Source organism: Struthio camelus, chromosome 2, assembly GCF_040807025.1.
Source record: "Struthio camelus isolate bStrCam1 chromosome 2, bStrCam1.hap1, whole genome shotgun sequence".
Lineage (NCBI taxonomy): Eukaryota > Metazoa > Chordata > Aves > Struthioniformes > Struthionidae > Struthio > Struthio camelus.
This window is the reverse complement of record NC_090943.1, coordinates 135581016-135604986: the sequence shown is the minus strand read 5'-3', so window position 1 is coordinate 135604986 and position 23971 is coordinate 135581016. Positions and strand designations below refer to the sequence as shown.

Here is a 23971-nt window from a genome sequence, read left to right as displayed (position 1 = left end):
AAGGTGCACATGAAGGAGCAGAGGGAAACATTGTGAAGGATATTTTACACTGGTTGCTCATTAAACAGAAAGTTCTACCATGTCATGCACAGCAAAAAGCAGTGCGTTTTCTCTTGTGATACGGGAAAAAATACTTCTAGCTTTTGGACAGAAAATTTATCATTTAATGATTGATCTTCTGTTTACCTTTTTCATGGTCATATAATAGCTTTTGTTATTTTTACTTTATTGATTTATAGTGGCCCTATCACTGAAGTTGCTATCATCCTGATGCCACTGCTAAGACAAGATGCAGTGTTTACATTACTTCCCTCCCATCGGCAACTATTAAGAAAACTACTTTTAACTGATGCATAGGATCACTGCGTATCACACCACAGCCAAGTTCATAATTTGAGTATTACTCCCACAATATCTGACACTTACGTATAAAGCCCCAAACTACTGGAGCAGGTATTTACCCTCAAACTATAGCTTTCATTAAGAAGCCTTTAGCCCTCATGGTTGTAAAGAAAATGTAAGTGCAAGGATTCTGCTGCCAGGAGATGAATGAAAGAATGAAGAATCTGTCATACTTGCCAAGGTTTCTGATATGATGTCAATTTTACAGATCCATACTAATGATTTTTGAAGGCTGGAGAGGGACACTATTGTTTATACAACTGTAATTATAGGTGTGTTTGCTTAGAATCCTTAGGGAAAAGATTTTGCCGTCTTTAATGTTTCTACAGCACGTAGTATAGAACAGGCACTAATTGAAAGAAATATTAAGTAAAAAACATGTTTAAATAAAATAACTCATTTTTCAGATACAAGCAGGGTAATATACATTTCCTCTTGTGTTCAAAGTACAAGTCCAATACTGAATGAGTATAATTGGACTAAATTCATTTTTTGTAAAGGAGGGTAAAGGTATTTCAGACGAATTGTCTTTTCTATGAAATCTGAAAAATCTCTTAATTGCAGGTCAACAAGCCATAACTTTGACTAGTTAATTTAGTTATTTTATGAAAGTTGAAGCATTTGATTACAAGAAAAAAATACAGAAAAAATTAAAGATAAAACCCTATCCTTGAATAAATATATAGTGTATGTGCATTCCATATACATTTTGCATTAAAGCTGAAGACATTCATACGTCATATATATGTACATTACATACATACATATATATAAAACACATATATAACACATATAACACACACACACACATATTTTATATATATATATATATATATATATATATATGAGAAATATCTACATGTCATTCTTAATGCAACTGTTGACGTACTGTTAGCAGGGGCTCAGTTCTTTCCAGACTCTGGGCCTGATCCCCAGAACATAATAAGCTCTACACAAAATGGAAAGGTGGTGTAACACTATCTCTACCTTTAATTGCTCATTCAGGATATAAAAAACCTGGCTTGTGTTTTCCTCTTCCTGAAGACATTTAGATTTGCATTACCCCTCCCCCCCCCTTTTTTGTTTGAAAGTGATATCTGTAGGCTAATTAGGAGAAATGGAGGGGAGAGAAGTGGTCTCCATTCTGCTGACACTATTTGTGTAATTGAAAGATAGTGGTCCAGGAGCAGGGATGTGCAATATGGTCCAAATCAGCCCTGAACAGCTGCCAGCCAGCAGAATGAGCAAATTGTGTTGCCCCCTCAGAGAGGAGCAGCCTCTGACCTAATGAGCAAAGGCTTTTGGGCAAGACTGCTTCGATTTTGGACTCCAGGGTAGTATATACCCTTGGAACTATACTGGACCAATGTGCCCATGGAAACTCAGCTACGGCTACTTGGGAGTAGTGAGAGGTGGCTTTCCACTGGTCTTCTCTCAGTGAAGCAGATGGTCACAATGACAGTAACTTACTGGTGAGGTATGGAGTTGGGGACAGGGAGACTTGCTGACTTGATACATTTAAGTCTCCCCTCACTTAGACAAGCACCTGACCCATAAGCAGGTTTTTGCGAATTTCACGAAAACCCCAAAACGATGGCATTTCCACTGTGGATACCCTGGAAAAGTTAGATTTATGATGCACCTTGTCATCAGGGTTTCTTGCTGGATAGATTAGACCAGTGTGGTCCAGTTCAGGGTCAGATCTTAGTTTCAGGGTGCGCCACTCAGTCAGCTGCCTTTTCCATGGAGAGGATGGAGAACAACTATAACTAATTCTCTATAACTGATTCTCCATTTAAAAATGCTGTTTTTCCTGAATTCCCTTCTGAAGCACCCAACTCCAGCCACGCACTGTTGACTGTGGCTCTAGGGCCTTGCAAGAAGAGCCATATCTTGTGACATGAATGCGATACAGCACTCCGAAATTCTAGTCTACCCTCTAGGAAGGGACCTATACATAGCAAGGAAGGGCATCTAATAGGTAGCATTTATCCATTGCCATTTCACGTGACTAACAACTGACTTGCTAATGCTCTACTCTAAGAAATTAGGGTATAAACATGAAATAAGAAGTTAAGGACAAATCGATGGTCATGGGTATATGGCTACAAGAGGCAGAGGGACCAATAACATGAAAAATCTATCTGCTGAATGGGTATGTCATCCTAGCCCACTTTACTCTAGGGCTGAACAGCACCAAACAGTCTCGATACCCCTGGCACCCACTGTGTTAAAGGGGGATGGATATTTATTTTCTACAGTTGTCACTAGCATACCTCTGGAAGGGAGAAAAACATCCTCTCTGTGCAACCAGTATTCATCCCTTCGCCTCAGGTATCTCTTCTCTTCCCAGTGAGGCAATATAGGTATTGCCCCAAATCATCTGCTCCAGCCCAGTTCTCCTCCCTTCCCTTGGGAGCACACAGAGGATTTGGGAACTGCACTTGTTACCTTTAATATTTACCAGGCCTAAGAAAGGCTAGGAAAGTGCCAAGGCTCTGTGCAAGAGTCCTGAATTACATTCTGTACTATGACTAGGAAGAAATGTAAAATAAACAATATAATTTTATATAGTGCTGTATGTGGCCCACAAATTACAGGAGGAGGAATTACATGAAGAACAATTCATCTCCAAGATTCCAATTATAGGTGTGGGAAGAAAACAATATATTTGTGAGAATTTGAAATGCAGAGCAGTTGGCATAGTTTTATTTTAAAATGATAAATATTTTCAGATTGAAGTGCAATTAGTAGTGAAAATGTCATGTAGTTTTACTACATATGTTTGTTAATATGGCTGGCATAACTCATTTAGGAGGTTCCTGCACTGCCGAGTACTGTACTACATATATCATAACCAAAAATACAGTACTTACATGTATATATAAAATGTACATAGAGACAATATTGCCAAACAGCCTTTTGGGACAGTCTAAAAGAATATCATTAATTTTTACTGTATACTTACACTTCTGGCTCAGTTCCAGCACTAGCTTTCTGTAAAAATCATTTCAAGTACAGAATTATGTTATTTGCTTGCAGCAACATCACAGGAACAGTAGTGAGCCATATGTTGCTACTTAGCAACTTAGTCTATAAGTCCCAAAGCATGTACTGATTTGAAAATTGAACAGAAATGATAATTGTTGAGGGATGCTGTGAGGCAACTTGTCTTGGATTACCAAGCTATGCAGATGTTTGATGTTATACAGAAAAAGGAACAAAACTATATTTTTCATGTTCAGTGGCCGAAGTTTTACTTATGTTAGCCTAAAGGGGATAAATTGATTAAAAACCTTAAAAAATAAAACAAGGTGATGTTTTTCTGAATATGAACACTTTTCCGTAAACAAAAGAAACTGAAGTGGAAAGTTCAGCTTTGAGACTAATTGAAACATTTTTGATATCTAAATTTTTTACTTGGTTCTGCACCACACATCATTATTTCATAGTCCCTACATGTCTTGAGATGCTGGACTCTACGGAAAAGTTAGAGGAAGAAGGCAAAACAAGCAAAGCTAACTTTTCAGGGCCAGAGGAAGGAGCATGTCAGCAGGCATTAGCCCCAAAAAATCATGCTCTGTAGGCACATAATCCTGAAGACACCTTACTGGAAACCTCTGGGCCTCTGACATTCTGTGCTATGACCCAGCCTGCCCACCTACCTCCCAACTAAGTTGGGTCAGACTATGAAAACAGAAAATGATGCTCAGGTCTGACCCAGTCAGCATGACCAGAGCTCGCATACGGCTTCTGATAGGACTGTGCATCTCCAGCCATGTGGGATTCACATTTTAGATAGCAGGTGTGCATCCAGTCAGGAGATGGGAGAACTGAATTCACTGCTCATTCTGACAGGACTCAAACCCACATCTCGGACCTCGCGTGGGAACAGCCAAGTTGTTGGAGGTGGGAGTGGATTAGCCTGCGCTCCTCTCGTGGAAGTCAGGCAACTGCACAGTGAGAAAACACGGCTTGTGAGGACAGGTGGAAAATGGAAGCAGGAAAAAACACTATGGATTAGTGACTAGGCTTTCGTCTTGGAGAAAACATTTTCTCATTCCCTCTTCTGGAATTATTTGTTTTACAGTCAGTAAAAATGAGTGGAAAATGAACAAACAGTCCTGAGAACAGGGACCCAGAGTATATGGCACCCTTTCCTCTTCCTCTCCCTCCCCAGTAAGTTACATAGTCTTACACACTCTCTTTTCAGGGCGGTGAATCTTGTATTATTCCTGTACAATGATCCAGCTTCAATAAGAGAACAAGCAGTCTTCAAATGGTAGTCAGTTCACCAGTTTTTGGTGACCACTGTGCTTATATCTGAGATAGGAACTACGCCCTCATTACAGCCAGTGAAGACTTAATCAGCATTGTCTGTCAGCGGAGACCTGCTTACTTCTTTCAAGGAATTACAGCCACCTAGATCAGAAATCCTCTAGTGGCAGTTATCTAAACAAGAGAGAGGCAGGATTTCCAGCACAGTCTTTCTCCTGTTTTCCTTTGACTGGCAGGTCCACACTAGGATAGTGTGCTTTTTTTCTTTCTTTTTTTTTTTTTTTTGGTCTCCCTGTTTAAGGGGTTACGGACTTTCATGCATATTGACTTAACAAACCGCTGCAATGCTTTAAGGCTTCTCCAGCACCAGGAGAGATGATAGTAATGGCAAGGAGAGCGCAGCAGTCCAATGCTGCTGGCTTCACTCAAACTGGCACCGCAGGCTGTATGACCCGTGGCTCTACCTCCTACCCACCTGGTGGAGAAACGCTCTCTTCTGTGTTTGGTAATGAACTAAACTACTTTGGCTGTTCGTTAAGCTGGCTTTTACCATAAATATCCACCAGCACTGGAGAGAGAGTTTAGACACCTACATCTCGGTTTTGAATTCCCCCCAGGGGCCACAGACCGAAGAGCTAGGCTTTGCCATAACCAGCTTGTAAGTACGTAAGTCCTTTGCCAGTTCCAGCTCTTAGTAACGGTTCAGACTTTTCTATCATCTTCGAGTCTGGAAATGTCACATTTGATAGATTTTTTTCCTTGAAGACAAAATCATTTGCACTTAAAATATATAGACCCAGATCTTTTAAAGGTACTTTAAGCACCTTACATCCATTGAAATCAGTGACTGTTAGAGGCGTAAATATCTCCAAGGATCTGGGCCTTTTGTTAGCACATGTGGAAACCACATAAAAGATTAAAACTTATACTCTTAATTTTTCAATACGCCAGTTAAATTATTTAAACTACATGCATACACAGTACAAAAATATCAACAGAAGAAAAATAATTCTGATGTATAATGCGGATTTGCAATTCTTTATTCAAAACTATTTAAGACAGACATAATGATTCTCTGAAAGGTAGCAGCTGCCTTATAACAGCAATCATTCACAGAGTTTGTATTTCTACTGTTTCAAACAAATTCAATTAGCCCTTGCACTTCAAAACCCTTAAGGCATAAATGAGATGATACTAGGCTGCTTTAATCTAATAGTAATACTAAAACTTGTCAGTACAGTTTTTGGATTAATGGTTAGAGAAAAATTAATAATATAATTTTTCATTTTTTAATCAAACAGTTCTATTCTAAACTACCTCTGGAACTGGAGGGTTCTTAGCTGAATATGTTAAATTACATACAAATCCTAAATGCAAAGTATAGTTGGTCTCTAAAGGTATTTCAGAACAACTTCAGCGGAAGACTGGGAGGCAACATGGTGGAACATTTCAAAGATGGCCTTCCTGATTGAACAATATACTTCATTTTACAGAAACAGTCCTTAAAGAATAAACTCCTACTTCCCTGCTCCTAGATGAACCTGTGTTTTTCACTATACATTATAATTAGGTAGATAATTATGACTATCTAAAAACCCTACTTCATGAGGACATTGAGCTTTGAATGTATTATCAGTTTCCAAAGCTGTTGATTCCTAAATTACATCCAGCTCATCTGCATACAATTATTATGCATGCAAACTCATTTCCCACCTAATGAGAGATCTTCACATAATCCCATTGGTCCTGTCAGAAAGAGGTATGCCAGACTGGCCACTACTGGGGCTGAGATATTGCTCTACCTAGACCACAAATCTGATCATTTATGGCAATTTCTATGACACAGGATAATCTAGTTGACCTGCACCACCATCACTTACTAACATGGAATTGAACTGACTGAAACGTGAAATAAATTAAAATTCTTCCCCCATATACAACTGCAGCTGCACAAATCTCAGTAGCATTTTTTTTTAACGTGTATGCTTTTTAAGCGGTAATTAAAATCTTTCAGTCTTAGAAATCTACAGTAACTTAGGGTTCTGGTGGAAAGGGAAAATATTTTTAAATACACATCTAATGTCACAATTTAGTGAATAAGGCTCCCCCAAAAAGGGAAGGACTCAAAAATACCTATAAAGAATCCACATCACATTAAGCCTTTTGGCCTGCCAGCTACCGAAGACTGAATCATTACCCTAACCCTGCTGCTAATGCTGTAACATTGGCAATGTTCCTCAGCCATACCATTAGCATTAAAAATGCAATTCTTCAACTACAACTGGCCTAAGAGTGATAATTAAAGCTATTTGTGACATGTGTAGCTTATAATGATTAACTTGTCTGCAGTCAGAAAAACAAATAACCTGCACCTGTAAAGACTTTATTTCCTGAAGGTAAAACAACTGTTTAGGAAAGATCATGCTGGCAAAACAGCTGCTTGCATTCTGGAGAGGAAACAAGGTAGTATCTTTCAACAAACGCCAACTCTGGTGTTTTATCAGCTCTATCTCATTAACTGGAAACAAGGCTTAAACGCTTTGTTTATAAATTATGATTATTCTTGATTGCAGCAGTTACTGATAGTGCCACTCATTTGCAATGCAACTCTTTGAATTTGTTTAATTACAATTTGAAACAAGGCAGAGAAGATTAATTAACCCACCTGGCTGGCTGGCACATAGTCCTGGCTCGGCTCTGTCATACTCATATACATGTTCTCACCGTCAAACTGCAAACGAAATAAGAGTAAACATTCAGCAAACTTGAATATTTTTCTGCACTGACTGAAAAAAAACAGTTGCCATAAAATAATATTACAGCTTGGTTTTAGAGACTTGTAATTGCGTGTGTGCATCTTGTCTTTGATGTTCCTGTTGTCATCCTTATTGACCCTGGATGTCAGTGATTTGGAGTAATTAGCGCTCTAGTAATTACAGCTACCAAGCAAGAAATGAATGGTTTTCTTTCATCTGCAATCTGTTTTAAAACAAAATGGCTCATTTTGTGCACCATGTATACATATTGCTGTTGGTTGTAATGAAGTACTAAGTGAATTGCACAGTTACTGAGAAAAGGAAGATGAGAATGGAAAACGCACTAAAATGCATCTTAATGGATTCCAACTTTAGCTTTTGAGCAGAAGAGTTGAAATTTCAAAACAAATTAAACCTTCTCCTATTGAAATGTTCCCATATCAGAAACTAAGAAATGCATTTCCTAACAGCTTTCAGACATCCGAATGTATGAAACAGTATACCTACTGACCGTATGCTGTAAGCAGATAGTTTGCTTGATGTGTGAATAAAATAAACATTCATAATCAGAACTGCAAAAACACCCTTCTGTAAATGATAAATACCGTTCCTGGAAATGTGTACAAAGTAATTTCCCCCCCCCCCTTTTTTTTTTTTTTGCCCATCACTAAAGTAAGAAATAACAGAAACGCGATAGAAAGGGGTTGATTTAAAAATTGAAGGTCCACATGGAGAAAAATTGTCGGAATTGAAGTATCATCCTGTATCAGCACCAAGAAGTATAAAACTACTGCTTTCTTACATCATCAGGAAAAAGTGCCTACAGAACTTTTGTCATGCCCATTCAAATGTTAGCACCAACAGAGTGACTATAGTCCTAGTATCTGTTCAGGAGGCAGAGAAAATCTTTTCAAACCTTTCCAATAGAAAAGCACAACAGCAGGAATCCCCATCCCCCAGTCCTCAACCAACAATTTCCAGCTGTTATGAGGTCTGTTTGAAATAACTTTCACCTGACCCCTTCTGTGAATGCTTAAGAGTGACATATTTTGGAAATGAGCCATTATTTTTGATGATGTGGCGGGATTTTTAAAAATCCCCAACACTGAGCTTGCTCTGCTTCTACAGACAGTGGCAGCGAAATTCTCATAAATATTTGTAGGCGAGGGCTGAGCTTTTCTGAATTATCCTACCTACAAGGTGCAGCATATTCAGCTAGACCAAGGTGGACAAAGTCAAACTGTGGTTTTGGCAGATAGCTCTCCTAATTTTTGCTGAGGCAGCCGAAAAGGTTTCGGCCTCCAGCTGTTCATCCTCTCCCTCTGCCAGAGGCTACTAGCCATGTAACCGTAGCTGTAAAAATGAACACGTGCCAGCTCCTGGCATACCAGTTGATGGTATGCCTTTCATGGCCAGAGTTATTTAACAGGCAGTCACAGCCTATCTGTCAGAATTCCTAGTTTCACGGGAAGGACAGGATTATGCCACAGAACCACTATTTCCAAAGTTTGATGGAAAAGAGCTAGTTGGATTAATCCTTAAAAACAGGGATTGATGATCCTTCTGTTTATTTATTGTCCCTGGTTTACAACTGCCACTTCTGTGAGCTTCCTCTTTCAAGAATGTTCTTATTTATTAGCATTCAAAGTAAAGTTTGAAGAAAATTTTTCAGGGTCTGGATTGTCTGCAAACAAGAAAGGAGGTCAAGGCATTGTTTCTTCTACTTAAATGGACAGATGAAACTCTGAAGAGATATTTCACAGCCTATGGCTGGAAACCAAGCACACCAGTGTAAGGCCTACAGGAGTTGAAGTTATTCACCTTGTTATAGAAAAGGCTGAAAGGAATCTCGATCACTGTGGTTGGTACTTACACCCTGGAAACATGTCTGATAGCAAGATGTCAACCATCCCGACAGTGGTATAATGAGATCTAATGCTGAGAAATGGAAGTTACAGAAACTCAACTTTGACATATGATGCAAGTTCCTACTTTAGAAGGTAAATAAGCATTGTATCAACAGCAGAATCATCTTTTTTTTGCAATTTTTAACATGAACTTAGAGATCTTTTTTGAAAATGATGCATTCTGTATCATACTTACGAGAAACCATAGGGTCAGGGTAGGCTGGCTATGGTGGTCCTGTCCGCCCTGGAAATCTTGACTCTGTAAGTCGCTCATTTTTTAATTATTTCCTTCATTGAACTCATATATTTGCTCCACTACATTACAAAGATTGTTATAACTCAGATCTCATGTCACATATCTTTACTTTGTTCCCTTGCAGTGAACATGAAGAAATTTCTTTCCTTTGCTGCATATTGGGTAGTCCAAGATTATTTTAATTCTTTTTGCTTTCCCATAAAGCCTTAGACTGTGGCTTGAGAAAATAATCATAATGATAATCTTTAAGATAATTCTCTCTTTTGGCTGTTTGGTTACCTGTCCTTGTTCCCAAGCTTACAGTTGTCTCAATCACCAAATCTGCATTCAGAGAAGAATTTCTTTAGGGTCATATTTCCATGGATCTTGGCAATTTTCTGGGATCATCTTCCTGCCTAATCAGTTCCTTGCTCCTAATGGTGCCTCAGACATTGGCATGATTTTTGATCTCAGCGTTTCTGGTTCTTTACTTGTGGCCCTCCATTTATTTATGAAATGCTTCAGTTCTACTGTGGTCTGTCGGCTTAATGTAAAGTATACATCAGTGAAACCTAAAAACTGAAACTATACCTAAAGTTACACTTCCTGACTTTCTTGATCTTAAAAAAGAAATGACCTTCTGTCCCTAGGACATCAGAGGCAGGCCTGCAAAACAACTGTAAACCTGAACGCCAAAGCATATACACATGCACATCCTACAGCAGGTGCTGTCAGAAGTCAGCTCCTGGAAGTTCTCAATGTTTACTGCAATGTTTATAAAATAGTGAAATTACGACTTCTGTAAACCACAAAAAAAAAAATGTTTACCACATTACTGACTTGTTTATTCATCATCCCCTGTCCCAGCTATCAAACAAGTGTGGAATACACGCGACCTGTCTATTCCACTCCACCCCTCAAAAAAGAGTATGTAAGCCTTCAATAACAAAGAAGTTCAGAAACACTGATGCAGTGCATTGTAGCCATGCCCCCGCAAAAGGCAACTATCCCACACTGACACAATAAACCGAGAAAAAATGCCAACAATTTGATCAGCTCAAAAGTCCTACTATGAGAAGCTTTTACGACCTCCATTTTCCCCCGTGTAGCAGCAGCTTGCAAAACAAGCCCCTAAGCCCCAGAAATCAATGTTCTCTCCAGTACTGAATCATTTCACCTTTTTATATACTACTTTGTAACATGCATGCTCTGCAGTATAACATCTCTCCTCCAGAATACCTTAACTCATAAGACAGCCAACTTGGATTTAGCTTTACGAGCCAGCTGACTTTCTGTCGACTACTTATCCAAGCAATCTATCTAGGGTCAGGTAGTGAGTCAACAGAGAGCAGATATGGCCCCAAGACCCTTCCAACCATAAGATTTTTCTTCCAGGTTACACCCTATGCCTCCAAAATTGTCTCATTTTACTTACCATCCTACAAGAACCTTGTAGTTCTTAAACTTCCTTGCCGCTCACTCTGCTTGACTGCAAGCAAACAAACTCTGAAGATGCACAGGCATCACGCAATCTGTGGGCAACTCATCCAAACAGAACAGATGAAACACAAAGGCACGCAGTTAACTGAACTGGCTTTTATCATCATCCTATACATGATGCATATATATTATATGACATTTCATCTAAGGCTTTCCCAATGTGTCTCCAAAATCCTTCAGTATCATTAAGGGCAGATTTCAATATCTTTCATTTTAAGCTATTAAATGTGAATGCTAATACAATATTCCGGTGTGTGATAATAACTACTCTTGACAACATTTCTTTTTGTATTAAAGTGTAACTGCCTGAGAAGTTTGGGTTAGAGGAAACTAAGAATATGACTGCATTCTAATATGAAAAGATACGTAACAGGGAGTTGCTTTTAATATACATTCAGAATTGCATTACATTATGTAAATGATTATTATAAATAAAACATATAGGCAACATCATGGCATGGCCAGTTAGAAATTTAGAAATTCCATTGTGGGGTAACCCTTCTTCAGACAAGTTATAACTTTCAGCAAGCAACATGCACAAAATATTTAAGTGCTGTTATAAAATGGAAATTATAATTTCCTTATATAAGTTAGGAATATGAGTACATAAACACACTGCTTGACTGTTATCGATGCAGGAGCTACGACAGAGTTCTACAAATTTCCAGGCTGGGACAACTGTTTTATCAGGCATGGGTTTACCAAAGGATCTAAAGTTGGCTTTTGTCCCCCAATAGTGCAGCATGACATCTGAGTAATATGATGTACTCATGGCCATGAAGCCCATTTTCACTTTCTTACTTAGGTGCGGCCAGCTCTGCTGGCATTTACAGTGATGATTATGAAGTAGCAAAGCTTGCAAGCACTGTATTTTTTATTTAACCTTTATGCTTTTTTTAAATGAATATTTCAGCTTTACAACTAGAAAAATCCTTACGTGGACTATGTCACAAAGCCATTATAATCCGGTTGCACTGAAAAAAAATACAGAGCAACATTTTTCATGGTGACACCCCCTCAAGGAAGCTTCATTATAGCCTATATACAGAAGAATTTAGAAGACAAAAAGGAAGGTGCAACAGGGCAGAAAAAAACTGGAAGAGGTGGAAAGCCAAAGGGGATTAATGCAAATGGAAGATTTATGTATACCGCTAGCTGTATGTATGTATACTGTGATTATAAATGTAGAGGCATACCTGTGCTAGCTAAGTAGCTAGGTCAGATGGCAACTGCCATAAGGATGCATAGGTTCAGCTACCTATCCTGTCCCCGCCACGAGCTAGCTTTCTCTGTGCTAAGTCACTCCGTCTTCACTGCTAGGGTCACCTGTGCTATCTGTATTACAACGAGAATGAATTTTCACCCGTCTGTTTATCTCTGGCTTGGATTCCTTGCTGTCCCACACTTCTTGCTGTTGTTGAGAGCGGTGAGAGTTTTTTGCGTTTTTGCATTTTTTCATCCACTGTTTTCATCTTCTGAGAGGACTGCATGCTTGCTCTCTCTTTGTATACATACATGTGCCCTGAGCTCTGCACGCATAGTTACATTAGCTAAGAGGCAAAAAAAAAAGCGCAAGGATCCTTGAGCTCATGCTGACCTCAACTTTTCCTAGTTCATGATGAAAAGCAGCACAATATGATAGTACTACGTCTTGCCAAAAGCCGTGCAGGCAGAGCAGCATGATGTATATTAGAGCAATGGCTTTTGAATCCAAAACAGGCTCGGGGCAGGGAGAGGGTGCAACTGGGTGCACTGTTTTGTGCACAAATGTATCTCAGGAGAGATCTCCTGAAATGGAGAGAGATTAAAAGAGGAGAAGCAAAGGGAGACCTCATCAAATTGGTGAGAGCTGCTGTATTTAATAGGTTCAGCTGTTGAGTAAAAGCACTTGGACTCATCATCTCAATTTCTTCAAAGTACGTTACAGATCTTCAAAGCCTGTGTTATTAATCACATAATCTAAATACAAATTTCTCCAATCTTAGATTGGAATTGAAAGCTAAATTTAAATCTAAACATTAGCTGTACCTTTTAACCAGTTAAACTTGCTTTGACAGAGCTCCAGCACATTTCATTGTGTTTTATTTGAAGAAAATGTTGGAATAATGTTGTATAAAAAGATTATTTATTTCTAGTGACTTATGCATCATCTTAGTGCTTGCAGCTTATAGATATTATTTGTAACGTACATTATCTAAAAGCCACTAATCCTAAAAAGCTTTAAAACTAGGTAATTTTGTTTATTTTAAACCAAATGCCAAGAGTGGACATTGTCTCAGGTTGCTTGATGACAAACAGAGTGACATTTTATTTTACTCAGAGCTACTGAAATGAGACTAAAATAATGATGGGATACAACATAAATCATCAAATGGCCAGCCTAAAAAAACAGTTGATCTTGTTATGGCAACTATTACAGATAAAAACAGAGATGTTCTGTAAACAGTATTACCCCATGGAAAAAACCTGCCTTGATACAGTTTTTAATTGAAAAAAAAAAAAAAAAGAATTTCAAAGGCAAATGTGGCAGAGTAGGATGTCTGTATTAAATTGAAACTCCATTTTGTCTCCTGAACTCCATTTTGTATTCTGTACTGAACACATGTTTAAATTTGCCCACGACAGGTTATTGTAATGCATTCCAGGCAGGCATCCTTCCCAGGGAAGGGGCTTGACACTTCGCCGAAGGACTATCACAGGAAAATTGTCAAAAAACAATTCAGTACTATCGACTTTGATCGTCTCCATTCTGCTGCCCTCCCTCCCACCTTCCAGGATTGTTTTTCAAAAGACGAGAGTACTGGGAGCTTATGAGATTGGGTAGAAATGCCTGAACGGAGCACATGGCAAAAAGAAATCAAACTACTTTAAAAGGCTGGATTTCCCTCCGTGGAACGAGGAAGGTGATTGCTGCAGACAAGCCGGATTTGGAGAAGCTCTGTCCCGCCTGAAACACGCAGAGCTCTCCAGCTCACAGAAAGGTTGACGTGCCAAGCATTAGAAAGGAGATGGTGTCTCTCAAGATTATTACTGTTATTCATTTTAATTCTGTAACTTGTTCTCAAGGGTAAAGTATTAGGAAAATCCTTTATCAAACCTGTCTTTTCATTTTCTTGTATGTTGTCCAAAGAGTCTAAACTAAGAATGTGGCATGTGATTTGTTTAATCTACGTACAGTGCTCTGTAGGTTAGGCATATTGTTATCTGGGCTCCTTCTTCTGCTGTGGAAGAAGATAGGCACCCTGCTGTCTTGGACACGTGACTTATTTTTTGGATGCGATGTATCATCTGCCATGAGAGATTAAATAAGTGACTTGGAGGCCCTGCTTAGACTAAACGTCTAAATGCTATAAATATAGCTAAAATGAGAGTAGGCGCTCTCTGTTCCTTGCGCTCCGCTGGAGATGGGATCTCGATGGCTCTCTGGGAGAGTGGGCGAGAGCCACCGAGGTGTGGATCGGGAGGCTGCACCACAGATGCCAGAATCGAGGGTGCTGCTTCTCAGGGAAATGCTGTCAGACAGCTATACTTAGACAGAGCCAGAAACAGTGATGAAGCTCTGCCCACAGCGCCCAATGGACTTTCACACGTGTAGGATTCAGTGCTCCGATCAATGCACAGTAGGGCTTATAGACTAATGCTGCACCCTGTCTTCTCTACACCTGACTTTCAGAGCAGACATGTTTTGAGAATACTCTGCTTGATTCTCCTAAAATCAGACCATTTTTGTCTAATTTTCCATTGATAAGACATACTATTGCTTCAGAAAGTACAGGCAGTGCTGTCAAAGTCTTCTTTCAGATATCATCTGTGTATCCAACCCAGACCTTCTCCCATTGTGTTCCCCATGTTAACTCACTATTTATTGCTCTTGCTGCAAGAAAAGGGGAAGAATCAGAGGGTCCGCTGAGTACGTTTTCAAAGAGCATGGTTTCAAGGTGGCCAACTGGCTGTATATCTAAATATACAATGGTAGTTAAAACCTGAATGATGGCACTAGAGCATTTTTATTTTTTTTCCGTGCTTAATCGAGGTTAATGTGGAACTGGAGAGGAGGTGAAGGGGGGTGTTTAGCTTCCCGCTTGGAGCCGGCATGTGTCAATGCCTGACAGAGCCTTGAAGTTGTTAGCCTGCATGCAGAGCACCGGCTGAATGAGGTTACAGCACTGAGCACAGCAGGCTAAGAGAAGCAGGATCAGACTGATGGGAGGAGTGGCAGAGTCCAGGCAGAGCAGAGCGTATCAAAGACAGCCCAGGGGAGGACGGGTACTGTATTAGTCCTTTGTGTGCATTTAAATGGCAGACAGCGAGCATGCCGAGATGAACTCTGAACTCCCTCAGCTGGGTTCCTGCTCCTTTTAACCTTGGGTGTTAAATAAAATTAAAAAAAAAAAATGCCCCGTAGTCTGGACTCCTATGCTAAACACCCTCCTGCATATTGAACACTCGTTAAATAAACATACTGAGATCAAAGTGGTAAACGCTTTTGTTATTATTTTACTCAATCCACACTAAATTATAGATGTAGCCACCCACTGGGAAAATTGGGTGATAAGGTGGAAAGGTTTAAACAACTAAGATTAGACCTTCCTTTTTCTGCCCACAGTAGCTGAGAAAATTGTTTAACCTGGTAGGCCTGTAGTATTTTCCAACCCCAGCACACCTGGCTGGGTTCATGACAAGGTCTGATCCTACATCACGGAAGGCCCAGGGAATTTTGTCATTGCCTTTTCAATGGGAACTGGATCATGAACAATTATAGGTTAATAAGGCCTCTTCCTACTTTTAGATTCAGAGTCATTTTTGGTAAATGTTCATCTGACCATTTTAAATGGGAAATTATATAATAAAACATAGAAAAGCTCAGTAAAAAGGATGTAGAGAGAGCAGACAGATGACAAAAGCAAAAGCAGGTTTTGTATATCCACATGTGTCGCAGCACAGCACAAGAGAGGCTTCACAGACCTTAGTGAATGAGTTTTGCACAAACAGGATAAAACTGCTCCCTTGCATGACTACAGTGGGAGCTGTGTGCAGAGACCCACGGACAGAATTTGACCCATTATGTTATTTATAGTGAATGGCGTCTATATAGTCCCGGTGGGAAAGTACATCTGCTTCTACACTGCAGAAACTTAGAAAGGAAGTGGGCTAGAACAATAAAAACAAAAAAAGATGAGCAAAACTGCAAAACACTACCACTATTCTGAAAGTCCTGTGGCAGCGCCGGGAGCCTTGAGAAGTAAATCAAAGGGAACAATTGCCAGGTAACTAGAAGATCCTGCCTGCCTACTTCTATGCCTCTTATTTAAAAGGGATAGGAAAAAAAAAAAGAGTGGCATACTTAGAATTTTAAATAATTTTAAAAAAGTTAAAGAAAGGCTTGATGATGTAAGAAATTCTGCATTCTAGTCCAGTGCAGCAGGTCACCTGAGCGCACGCGTGATTCCAAGCATTAGAGTTAACCTGCACGATTCAACACGATTACTTTAATGAAGATGTTATACATGTTTAAGTCCACTGCTGCATTGAACAAGAAGACTGAGCCCCATGCATGTTCAAAAGGTGAATCTGAAACAGCACTAGTTCTTATGTTTACAGCTTCACCAGGGATTCAAAAGCTTGACAAGGCAGGCAGCCTTGACTTACTTCTTCACTAGTAAGGCATATGGGTCAAGCTGAGATACGTTAACATTGCAGTGTAGAGAAGTTTGGATTATTCTATTCTGAAACAGGTCATCCAAAAGTAGAAGTGGTTAGAAATGTTCAAAATATTACTCAAAAGCAGAAGAGGAAAAGTGGTTTGTTTTACTTTTTTGCAATCTATTCTTTTATCTTACTGACTTTAATGAAGACGTGCCCTCAATGTAATGAAATCACTTACTAGTTCTCAAAAAATTCCAAGTGTGCTCTCCACACCTTTTAAGATAAAATTTGACCTTCAAGACTACAGTTCATTCAATGACTAAATTATTCCATGGCAGTTTTCATCTGTTGTTTCTATTTGTGAAGTGGCACTCAGTCATTTTTCTTTAGGTAGGCTACACTAGAATTTCATTTATACATTTGATATATTTTCTTTTAACACAGAAGAAAGCATATCTTTGTGTAAATATACTTCTATCTTTCTTAGTTTTGAAGGTAAAAAGAAGTAAAATATTAAGTTATGGTTGTACCTCTCAGCCTCTTACCAAAATCCTTTAAAGATGACAAGTATTCCATCTCCTTCTCTCTCTCCCATTTAAAAAAATAGCGCTCCTCTCAGTGCTGGCTGCTGTTTTTCCAGATCAAAACACTTTGAATCTATTACTATTGCAAATTCCTTACAGCAAATCAGATAGTAGAAGCTACTCAAATCTGGCATTATCAGCACTGTGGCCGGTGCCTTTCCAAGAGGCCGTGCATATCAGAAAGAGACATTCACAGGAGCGCTGGAAGGAAACTCCCTGGGCAGTCAGTTCTGTCCCCTGGATAATAACAGAATAGTTTTCACACAAAGCATCCTTGAAGACTTATTGTCAAGTCCTGCCCTGGATACAATTCTGGCAATGGTGTTTCCACACGTTTTCCCCTTTCAGTTCAAACTGTTCAGAAGTTTTACGGTTTTATCTTAAGACCTTTTTCAGTCCTTCTAGTCTACAGAGACTAATGACTCCTAGCTTTTAATAACACTCCTGAACACACTTAAAGACAGATATTCTGTCCTCTTCTTGAGGTGGCCTGTCTTAAATTCCTTTAACCTTCTCTGACAACTTGGGTTTTTCCAAACATTTCCTCATTTGTAACCACTTGGATACATTCTACTTTATTGATGCCCTTTTCACCATCTCGTGTGCTATCCAGAATGAATGTACTGCTCTAGCTAGCTGTGGACAAATGTGTGTTCTCATACATCACACCTCTGTTCCCAGATATTTCTATTCAGCACAGTTAACTAGCCAGGGTTCATCCAGACTGGGGTATGCATCAGGCTCGCTCTCCCTACATACATTATTTAGGACATATTTTGTTTTTTCCCAGCTCCGAATAAATGAAACCTCTGAAAGCTTCTCCTGACCTATACAGTGGTACGGAAAGTTGCCGGATACTTAGGGTGGGTAGCATGATCTATGATAAAGGCTGAAGGTCTAAGCTCTAAAGGTTTCAGCCCAAGTCAGAGCTGTATGGTTTTTCAAATCTGCAAAATTTCTCAAGAATTCCAAAAATCTTGTGATGAAACTGAGACTTTTCAAATTTTTCAGATGAAAAAAAGGAAAAGACTCTGTTCCCAGAACAGCTGGGCAATTCAAGCATACAGCAGCACAGTCAGAAACCCTGCTTCTGTCCTATCCTACTATTCTCACATATACCAACTGAGCACCATAGCCACTGACTAGAAGATATTCTTCCAGTATCTCTTCTTGTGGCTGTCACACTTTCTAAAAATACTTCATGGTATAGACTTGGATTTATCTCTCTCTCGCTGAGCTGAGTGCTCTAACTCCTAGGCTATTATTTTTCAGTATCAGATTTTCCAGTTTTGAACAGAAATTACATCCTGGCCCTAGTTAGACTCTTTAGCCATTTTATTCATCAATGAAAGCACTCTACAACATTAATGTCATAAAAAAATATGCCTTATCATTTTAGTGCTCATATTACATTCTCTCACCTCTCTATATAAGCTACTGCATTATTAATACATCGTCCTCCTGATTTGATAAAATCCACTATGAAAAGTATCATAACCTTCCTAAAAATATTTAATGAGTGTACATTAAACTTGAAATATTAAATAATTTTTGTTTTATAATGTTCTTCATATTGCTTGGAAAGACTAAAATACATACAAACAGTTTCAAAGTTATGCAATAATCCACTGAAACTGTAGCTTCAATGCTCATACCATACCAATAAGATTATGTCTCTACTGCACATATTCACAATACATTTTCTTCTCGTGGCCAAATTCAGTTCCAAACTAAACTTTCCAAATCTAGAATAACTTAATTCCATATTTATTTGGTCAATAAAAGCTAAGAGGGAGCAGAGAAAATCAAATGGGCAAATCACGCTCTGATTTGCAGATATGCAACAAAAATCACAACAGCTGCATAAACATTAACAAAAATCATATTGAGTTCCTTTCCTCCCACATTAAAAAGCACACAAAGCACCAGTCGAAATAATCATGTATTTGCAGATGGAATAAAATCTCCTTCATTAGAATGTAATTCAGAACGAAACATCTTTTCATCAATGGGGCCTGTACCAGGGTCCTGGTCTGGGTTTATGTTGCTATAATTCAACTCATTTCAAGACTAACTTTAAGTAGAACATCCAGGAATCAAGTCCAGGAGACTAAGCTCTATTTAGGTGCAGCTATTAGCAGCTCACTTTTTTTCTCATTTTAGAGAAACCATTAAAGGGCTCGTGCATTCAGCATGTAATTTTTTTTTGGTTGCAGGAAAAAATTGTTTGGTGATATTCTTCTAAGAGCAGTATTAAGGGGCTCCGGGGTTTTGCAAGGGTTTGAGTCTTAATAGCTGATTTCATAAATAGCTAGTCTTACACTATCACTGTTTCTTCCTGTGCTCTGCAGTTCTTGTAATACTCCCAACTTTCCTTTATGTCAGCACCTACAAGTCAAAGTTCAGAAATAATAACAGAGTACAAAAATGTGCCGTGATTAGATTCATGTTTTGATAGCAAATTAATTTGGTGTTTTATTCACTCATTTGAAATGGTAACTACTGCCTTGGAAAATATACCGTGATTAATTTTCCAATATTTTCAGATCATATTAGTAATACATGACACAAGTGTTTTGACATGTCTAATAGTTTTATTCATAATCAAGATTTTACAGTTCAGAAGTTCTTTTAGTTATGTGAGCCCTTACAAGCCAAAATAGTCAGAACATTGATTTAAAACCTGAACAAGTATTTTAAGCATTACAGTGCATCACTGAAGATCTTTTGTTAACACAGAGAACAATGTGAATTATGTATCTGATTTTATTTCTTACTGTTAAACACAGCTCATTGGAAATGTATAACTAGCTCCCTCTAAGAGCACAAAGTACCAGCAGTGTCATGTATTATGCTACCTACTAGAGCAGGTAATTCAGTGTCTTAGATAGGATTAGCCAACAGATTTATCAAGCAGCCTCTAAGGAAAGCAGAGTTCAAGTCTGGGCTCATCAATAATACATAAATAAACTGAACAATTAGGTACAAAGTGGCTATCTTGTCAGACAACTTATTAACCGATAAATGATAAACTCACTGCAGACAGTGTAAAAAGGAGAGATATGTAAAGATAGAAGAAGACTGGAAAAAAGAGAGAAAGGTTTGTGGTTTTTAGTGTATTTGTGGACTTAGCCGTTCTCTCTAACTCACCAGTCTGTGCCGATTTCTGAGAACTATGGTACCTAGACAAGGATGGTGAGGTAGGATACAGCAACACTCCTCTACTTAGAAAAGCTTGGCCTTTTTCCATTGACCAAATACAGATTTATGCCTCTGCTCTTTAATCAGTGCTCTGAAGGAGAGAGAACTTTTCCAGTAAACAGCATTCAACTTCATCTATTTAATATGCAAGTTTTACATAAATAAACACTGTTATCCTCAATGTGTAATGCCACCACTGGACATTATTACAACACGGTCTGACTACTGGGACACATCGGTTCCTAGGAAAAGGTGAAAGCAACCAGGTTTACATCAAGCTTATGCAACAGCATCCTGTCTTAAAAAGCAACTGTACGATAGTCAATGCTGAAATATGAGCCATTTGTTCCTTCTTTACTAACTAACTATGAACAAACTCAAGTCTGATTTCCTTTTTTTGGGCTGGCCTGCACTTTCCAACATGGAAGCAAGGAGACAAGAGGTAGGAAGGGCTGTTGCTAAGCAAAACACAAAATGTCTTCATTTCATACAGGGTCAACAAGTAAGCAAGCAAACCTAGTCCAAAGGAAATCTTTTCATATGCATATATCTACTTCACCTGAGAAATTATAAACAACGGAAGTACAGATTTCAGGATTTAACCCATAATGAAAATAATATTTACCTAATATGATGTCTTTCATGCCCAAGTACTCCAAAGTGCTTTGCAAATATTGACCCAAATTCTGCCCTTAATCTGTGTGTTCAAAACCCCTTGACTCCAGTAGCCATTTTGAAGGGTATTTTTAAAAGAATACTTCAGCCCTTATACTGAAATACACACTTCAGTAACGGAAATATAAATCTTCCAGTGAAACACAGCCACTTCCATAGTGAAAAAGAGACACTGTTCAGCAATATATCGGTATTCCGTGCAGTATAAAAGACAGGAATTTATCAATATCTTTGCCAGATGAATAAGCAATTTGGATGAACCAAAGAGGTCTGTGGTGCCCTCACTGCATGGTCATCATACCTCAGTTATGTGAAAAGAGGGGTTTCTAGACTACTCCCTGTCATGTTACTCTGGTCTCACTTTCCACAGCACTATCTCACCCGCGCATTTAAATAGGAGCCTAAGAAGCATAACTTTGAGCACCTCTGAAAATCCACTTCTATGTCTTGTCCAGAGAAAGGCAGCACCACAAGAATAATGTTCTCCGGCCACTTACAGGGGAAACTGTTTCTCAGACCCAGAAAGTCATCTGTGTGACTTCTTAAATCCCGTCACATTTATGGCATGACTCACTGAACTAGCAGATGACAGCTGCTGCAAGCACAGCACATGGAGAAAGACTAGAGTGCAGTTCGGATAAAAGGAGAAGCAGAAGCAGGTGGGGAAGATTGCATCTTGCCTGGGTAGCAAAATAAAAGATTGAAACAGAGGGAGGACAGGTATCAAAGCTGAACATCTGGCTGTGGAAGTAGGTTTCCATGACAGGTCAGCTGAATTGCTTATATGGCATGCTTATTTCTTCCCACAAATTATAAGGGGACTCTAGGACAAATGTAGCAGATTTAAGATGCTTAACAGTAGTGAGAGGAATTCTAACCATTGCACACCACAAAGTGCATGAGAAGTGGGGAAAAAGCAGTGTGAAAGGTGCCCTATTTCTCTCCAGGCACGAGCTTCCCCTCTGCTCTCCATCCCTGAGGAGGTGACATGGCATCACTGAGGCAGAGGGAAGCCCCAGCAAAGCCCTCTCTCTCTGCTTCGATGTAAGAGCAGGGGTAGCGCCTGAAGACGTGCAGGGGCTGCTCTGCCTGCTGCATTACAGGATTCCCTTGCCCGAGGGAAACAGTTTTGTTCATGTGACACTTTTGCCGGCTGTAGGAGGTAACACAGAATGGGCTGCACTGGGAGAAGGACGCAGACTTTGTATACAGCACTGCCTGCAGCTCCAACTGGCAAACCCAGCCGTGCAGGACTTTCCCAGTGAAGAATTCCCACGGTTATAACACATACATGGATAAGGCTGATGGCACTGCAGCACAAAACAAACGCACTCCTGCTCACAAATCTGACCTATTATTTATTAATGCGGACTGCCTGTGAAAGAAGAAACAATTTAGCACAATGTTTAATAGCAAAATAGACTCCTGAATTGCTACAGGATAATCTGTACCAAATTTATGAAGTTTTGCGGAGCTATGAGATCCCTTAATCTGTTTGTTATAAAACTTGGCTGAAAATACGTTTCTTAAAGTGAGGTATGAGGTGTTAAAAATGTGATTAAAGTATACTGGCAATTTTACTTTGGCAACTTTTTCTGTGCTTTCAAATTCCAGAATATATATAATGTTTGGCCCTTTTTTAGTTGATAGTCTATCAGCTGAAGTCTCTACATATACAAACATTAATAAACTCACAGACAATAAAATAAAAACAGTCCAAAACTACATGCTATAATCTCTCTCTTTAAAAATAAATGTGGGAAGTAATAATGTACAGTTTATAATTATGATATCCAAAGAATTTCTGTTCAGTGAAGCCAAAGGAAATTGCTTACTATGAATGCGATAAAGAAGAAAATTAGGCACTGGCCCTGAAGCTCAAAAACAGAGTAAATCACTTATTTCCTCAAGCAGAAAGAGAGTCTCATTTTTCAAGGGGGAAAAGAAAAAAAACCTCACAAACATAACGTAAAACACAGAAGTCCAACGACAACGGCAAAAAAGCTAATCAGAAGATGCAGATAAAACGCTAACAAAGTCTCAAAAAAACCTCAAGTGCAAACAACTTTCCAGAGACCCCCATTGCAATGTAAGTCTAAAGCAATTGTGAGTCACTTTGTAATTCTAAACTTGGATCTCTCTTTTCTACTCAGAAAATTCACCCCATCCAGAACCCTATTTTAATTAATGCAGCTGGCATAACACAAGACATGCGTTTCAAAGCTGCATATCAGAATTTCCCTGTAAAATGTAAATTAAAATTAACCTTCAAGGGGTTATAGTAAACAAATGCTCAGTACAGGCCAAAAAAACCAAAAAACCCTTCATGCATAGGACAAGTATCACTTTAATATCTGCATGTGTGAAAATATTTTATCCTCAAACAAAGAATTAATCCATAAAAAAGCTTCACTGAACAGTTTCTTCTGCTACTAACATTTACGAAAGTGTTTTTTGGAGCCTTAAGGAGGGTTAATGCACTCTCAGTCTGTAATCAATAGAAACAGCATGATTTACAGAATCTATGTTCTTTGTCAAATTTAACCAGTGTATCACTGCACAAGATCTTTTTGCTGACAGGAGCTTACTGTATGATGGAGATGCTGGAATCATGCTTACACGGCTTGTACCTGGCATGCCTTGCTGCGCCTGTACAATGATAAAATGAAAACCCGCAGGACAACCTCAGGCTATCCATCTTGTTGCTCAAGCTAGTGGATGTGGCTCACTGAAGGTGTGTAAAAACAGTTGTTTTAGGAAGTGAAGTGAAAGTAAAACAAAATGTGA

General features: G+C 39.0%; 1 protein-coding gene across 8 annotated transcripts in view; it reads right to left on the bottom strand.

Moving 5' to 3' along the window:
* The window catches only part of TOX (thymocyte selection associated high mobility group box), a 222734-nt gene that overhangs the window by 101897 nt on the left and 96866 nt on the right, over positions 1 to 23971 (bottom strand). For all 8 annotated transcript variants that reach the window (XM_009673517.2, XM_068932638.1, XM_009673523.2 and 5 more), the window contains one exon: positions 7346 to 7411. In XM_009673517.2, the coding sequence (XP_009671812.2) occupies positions 7346 to 7411 (66 nt within the window). The remainder of the gene's footprint in view (positions 1 to 7345; positions 7412 to 23971) is intronic.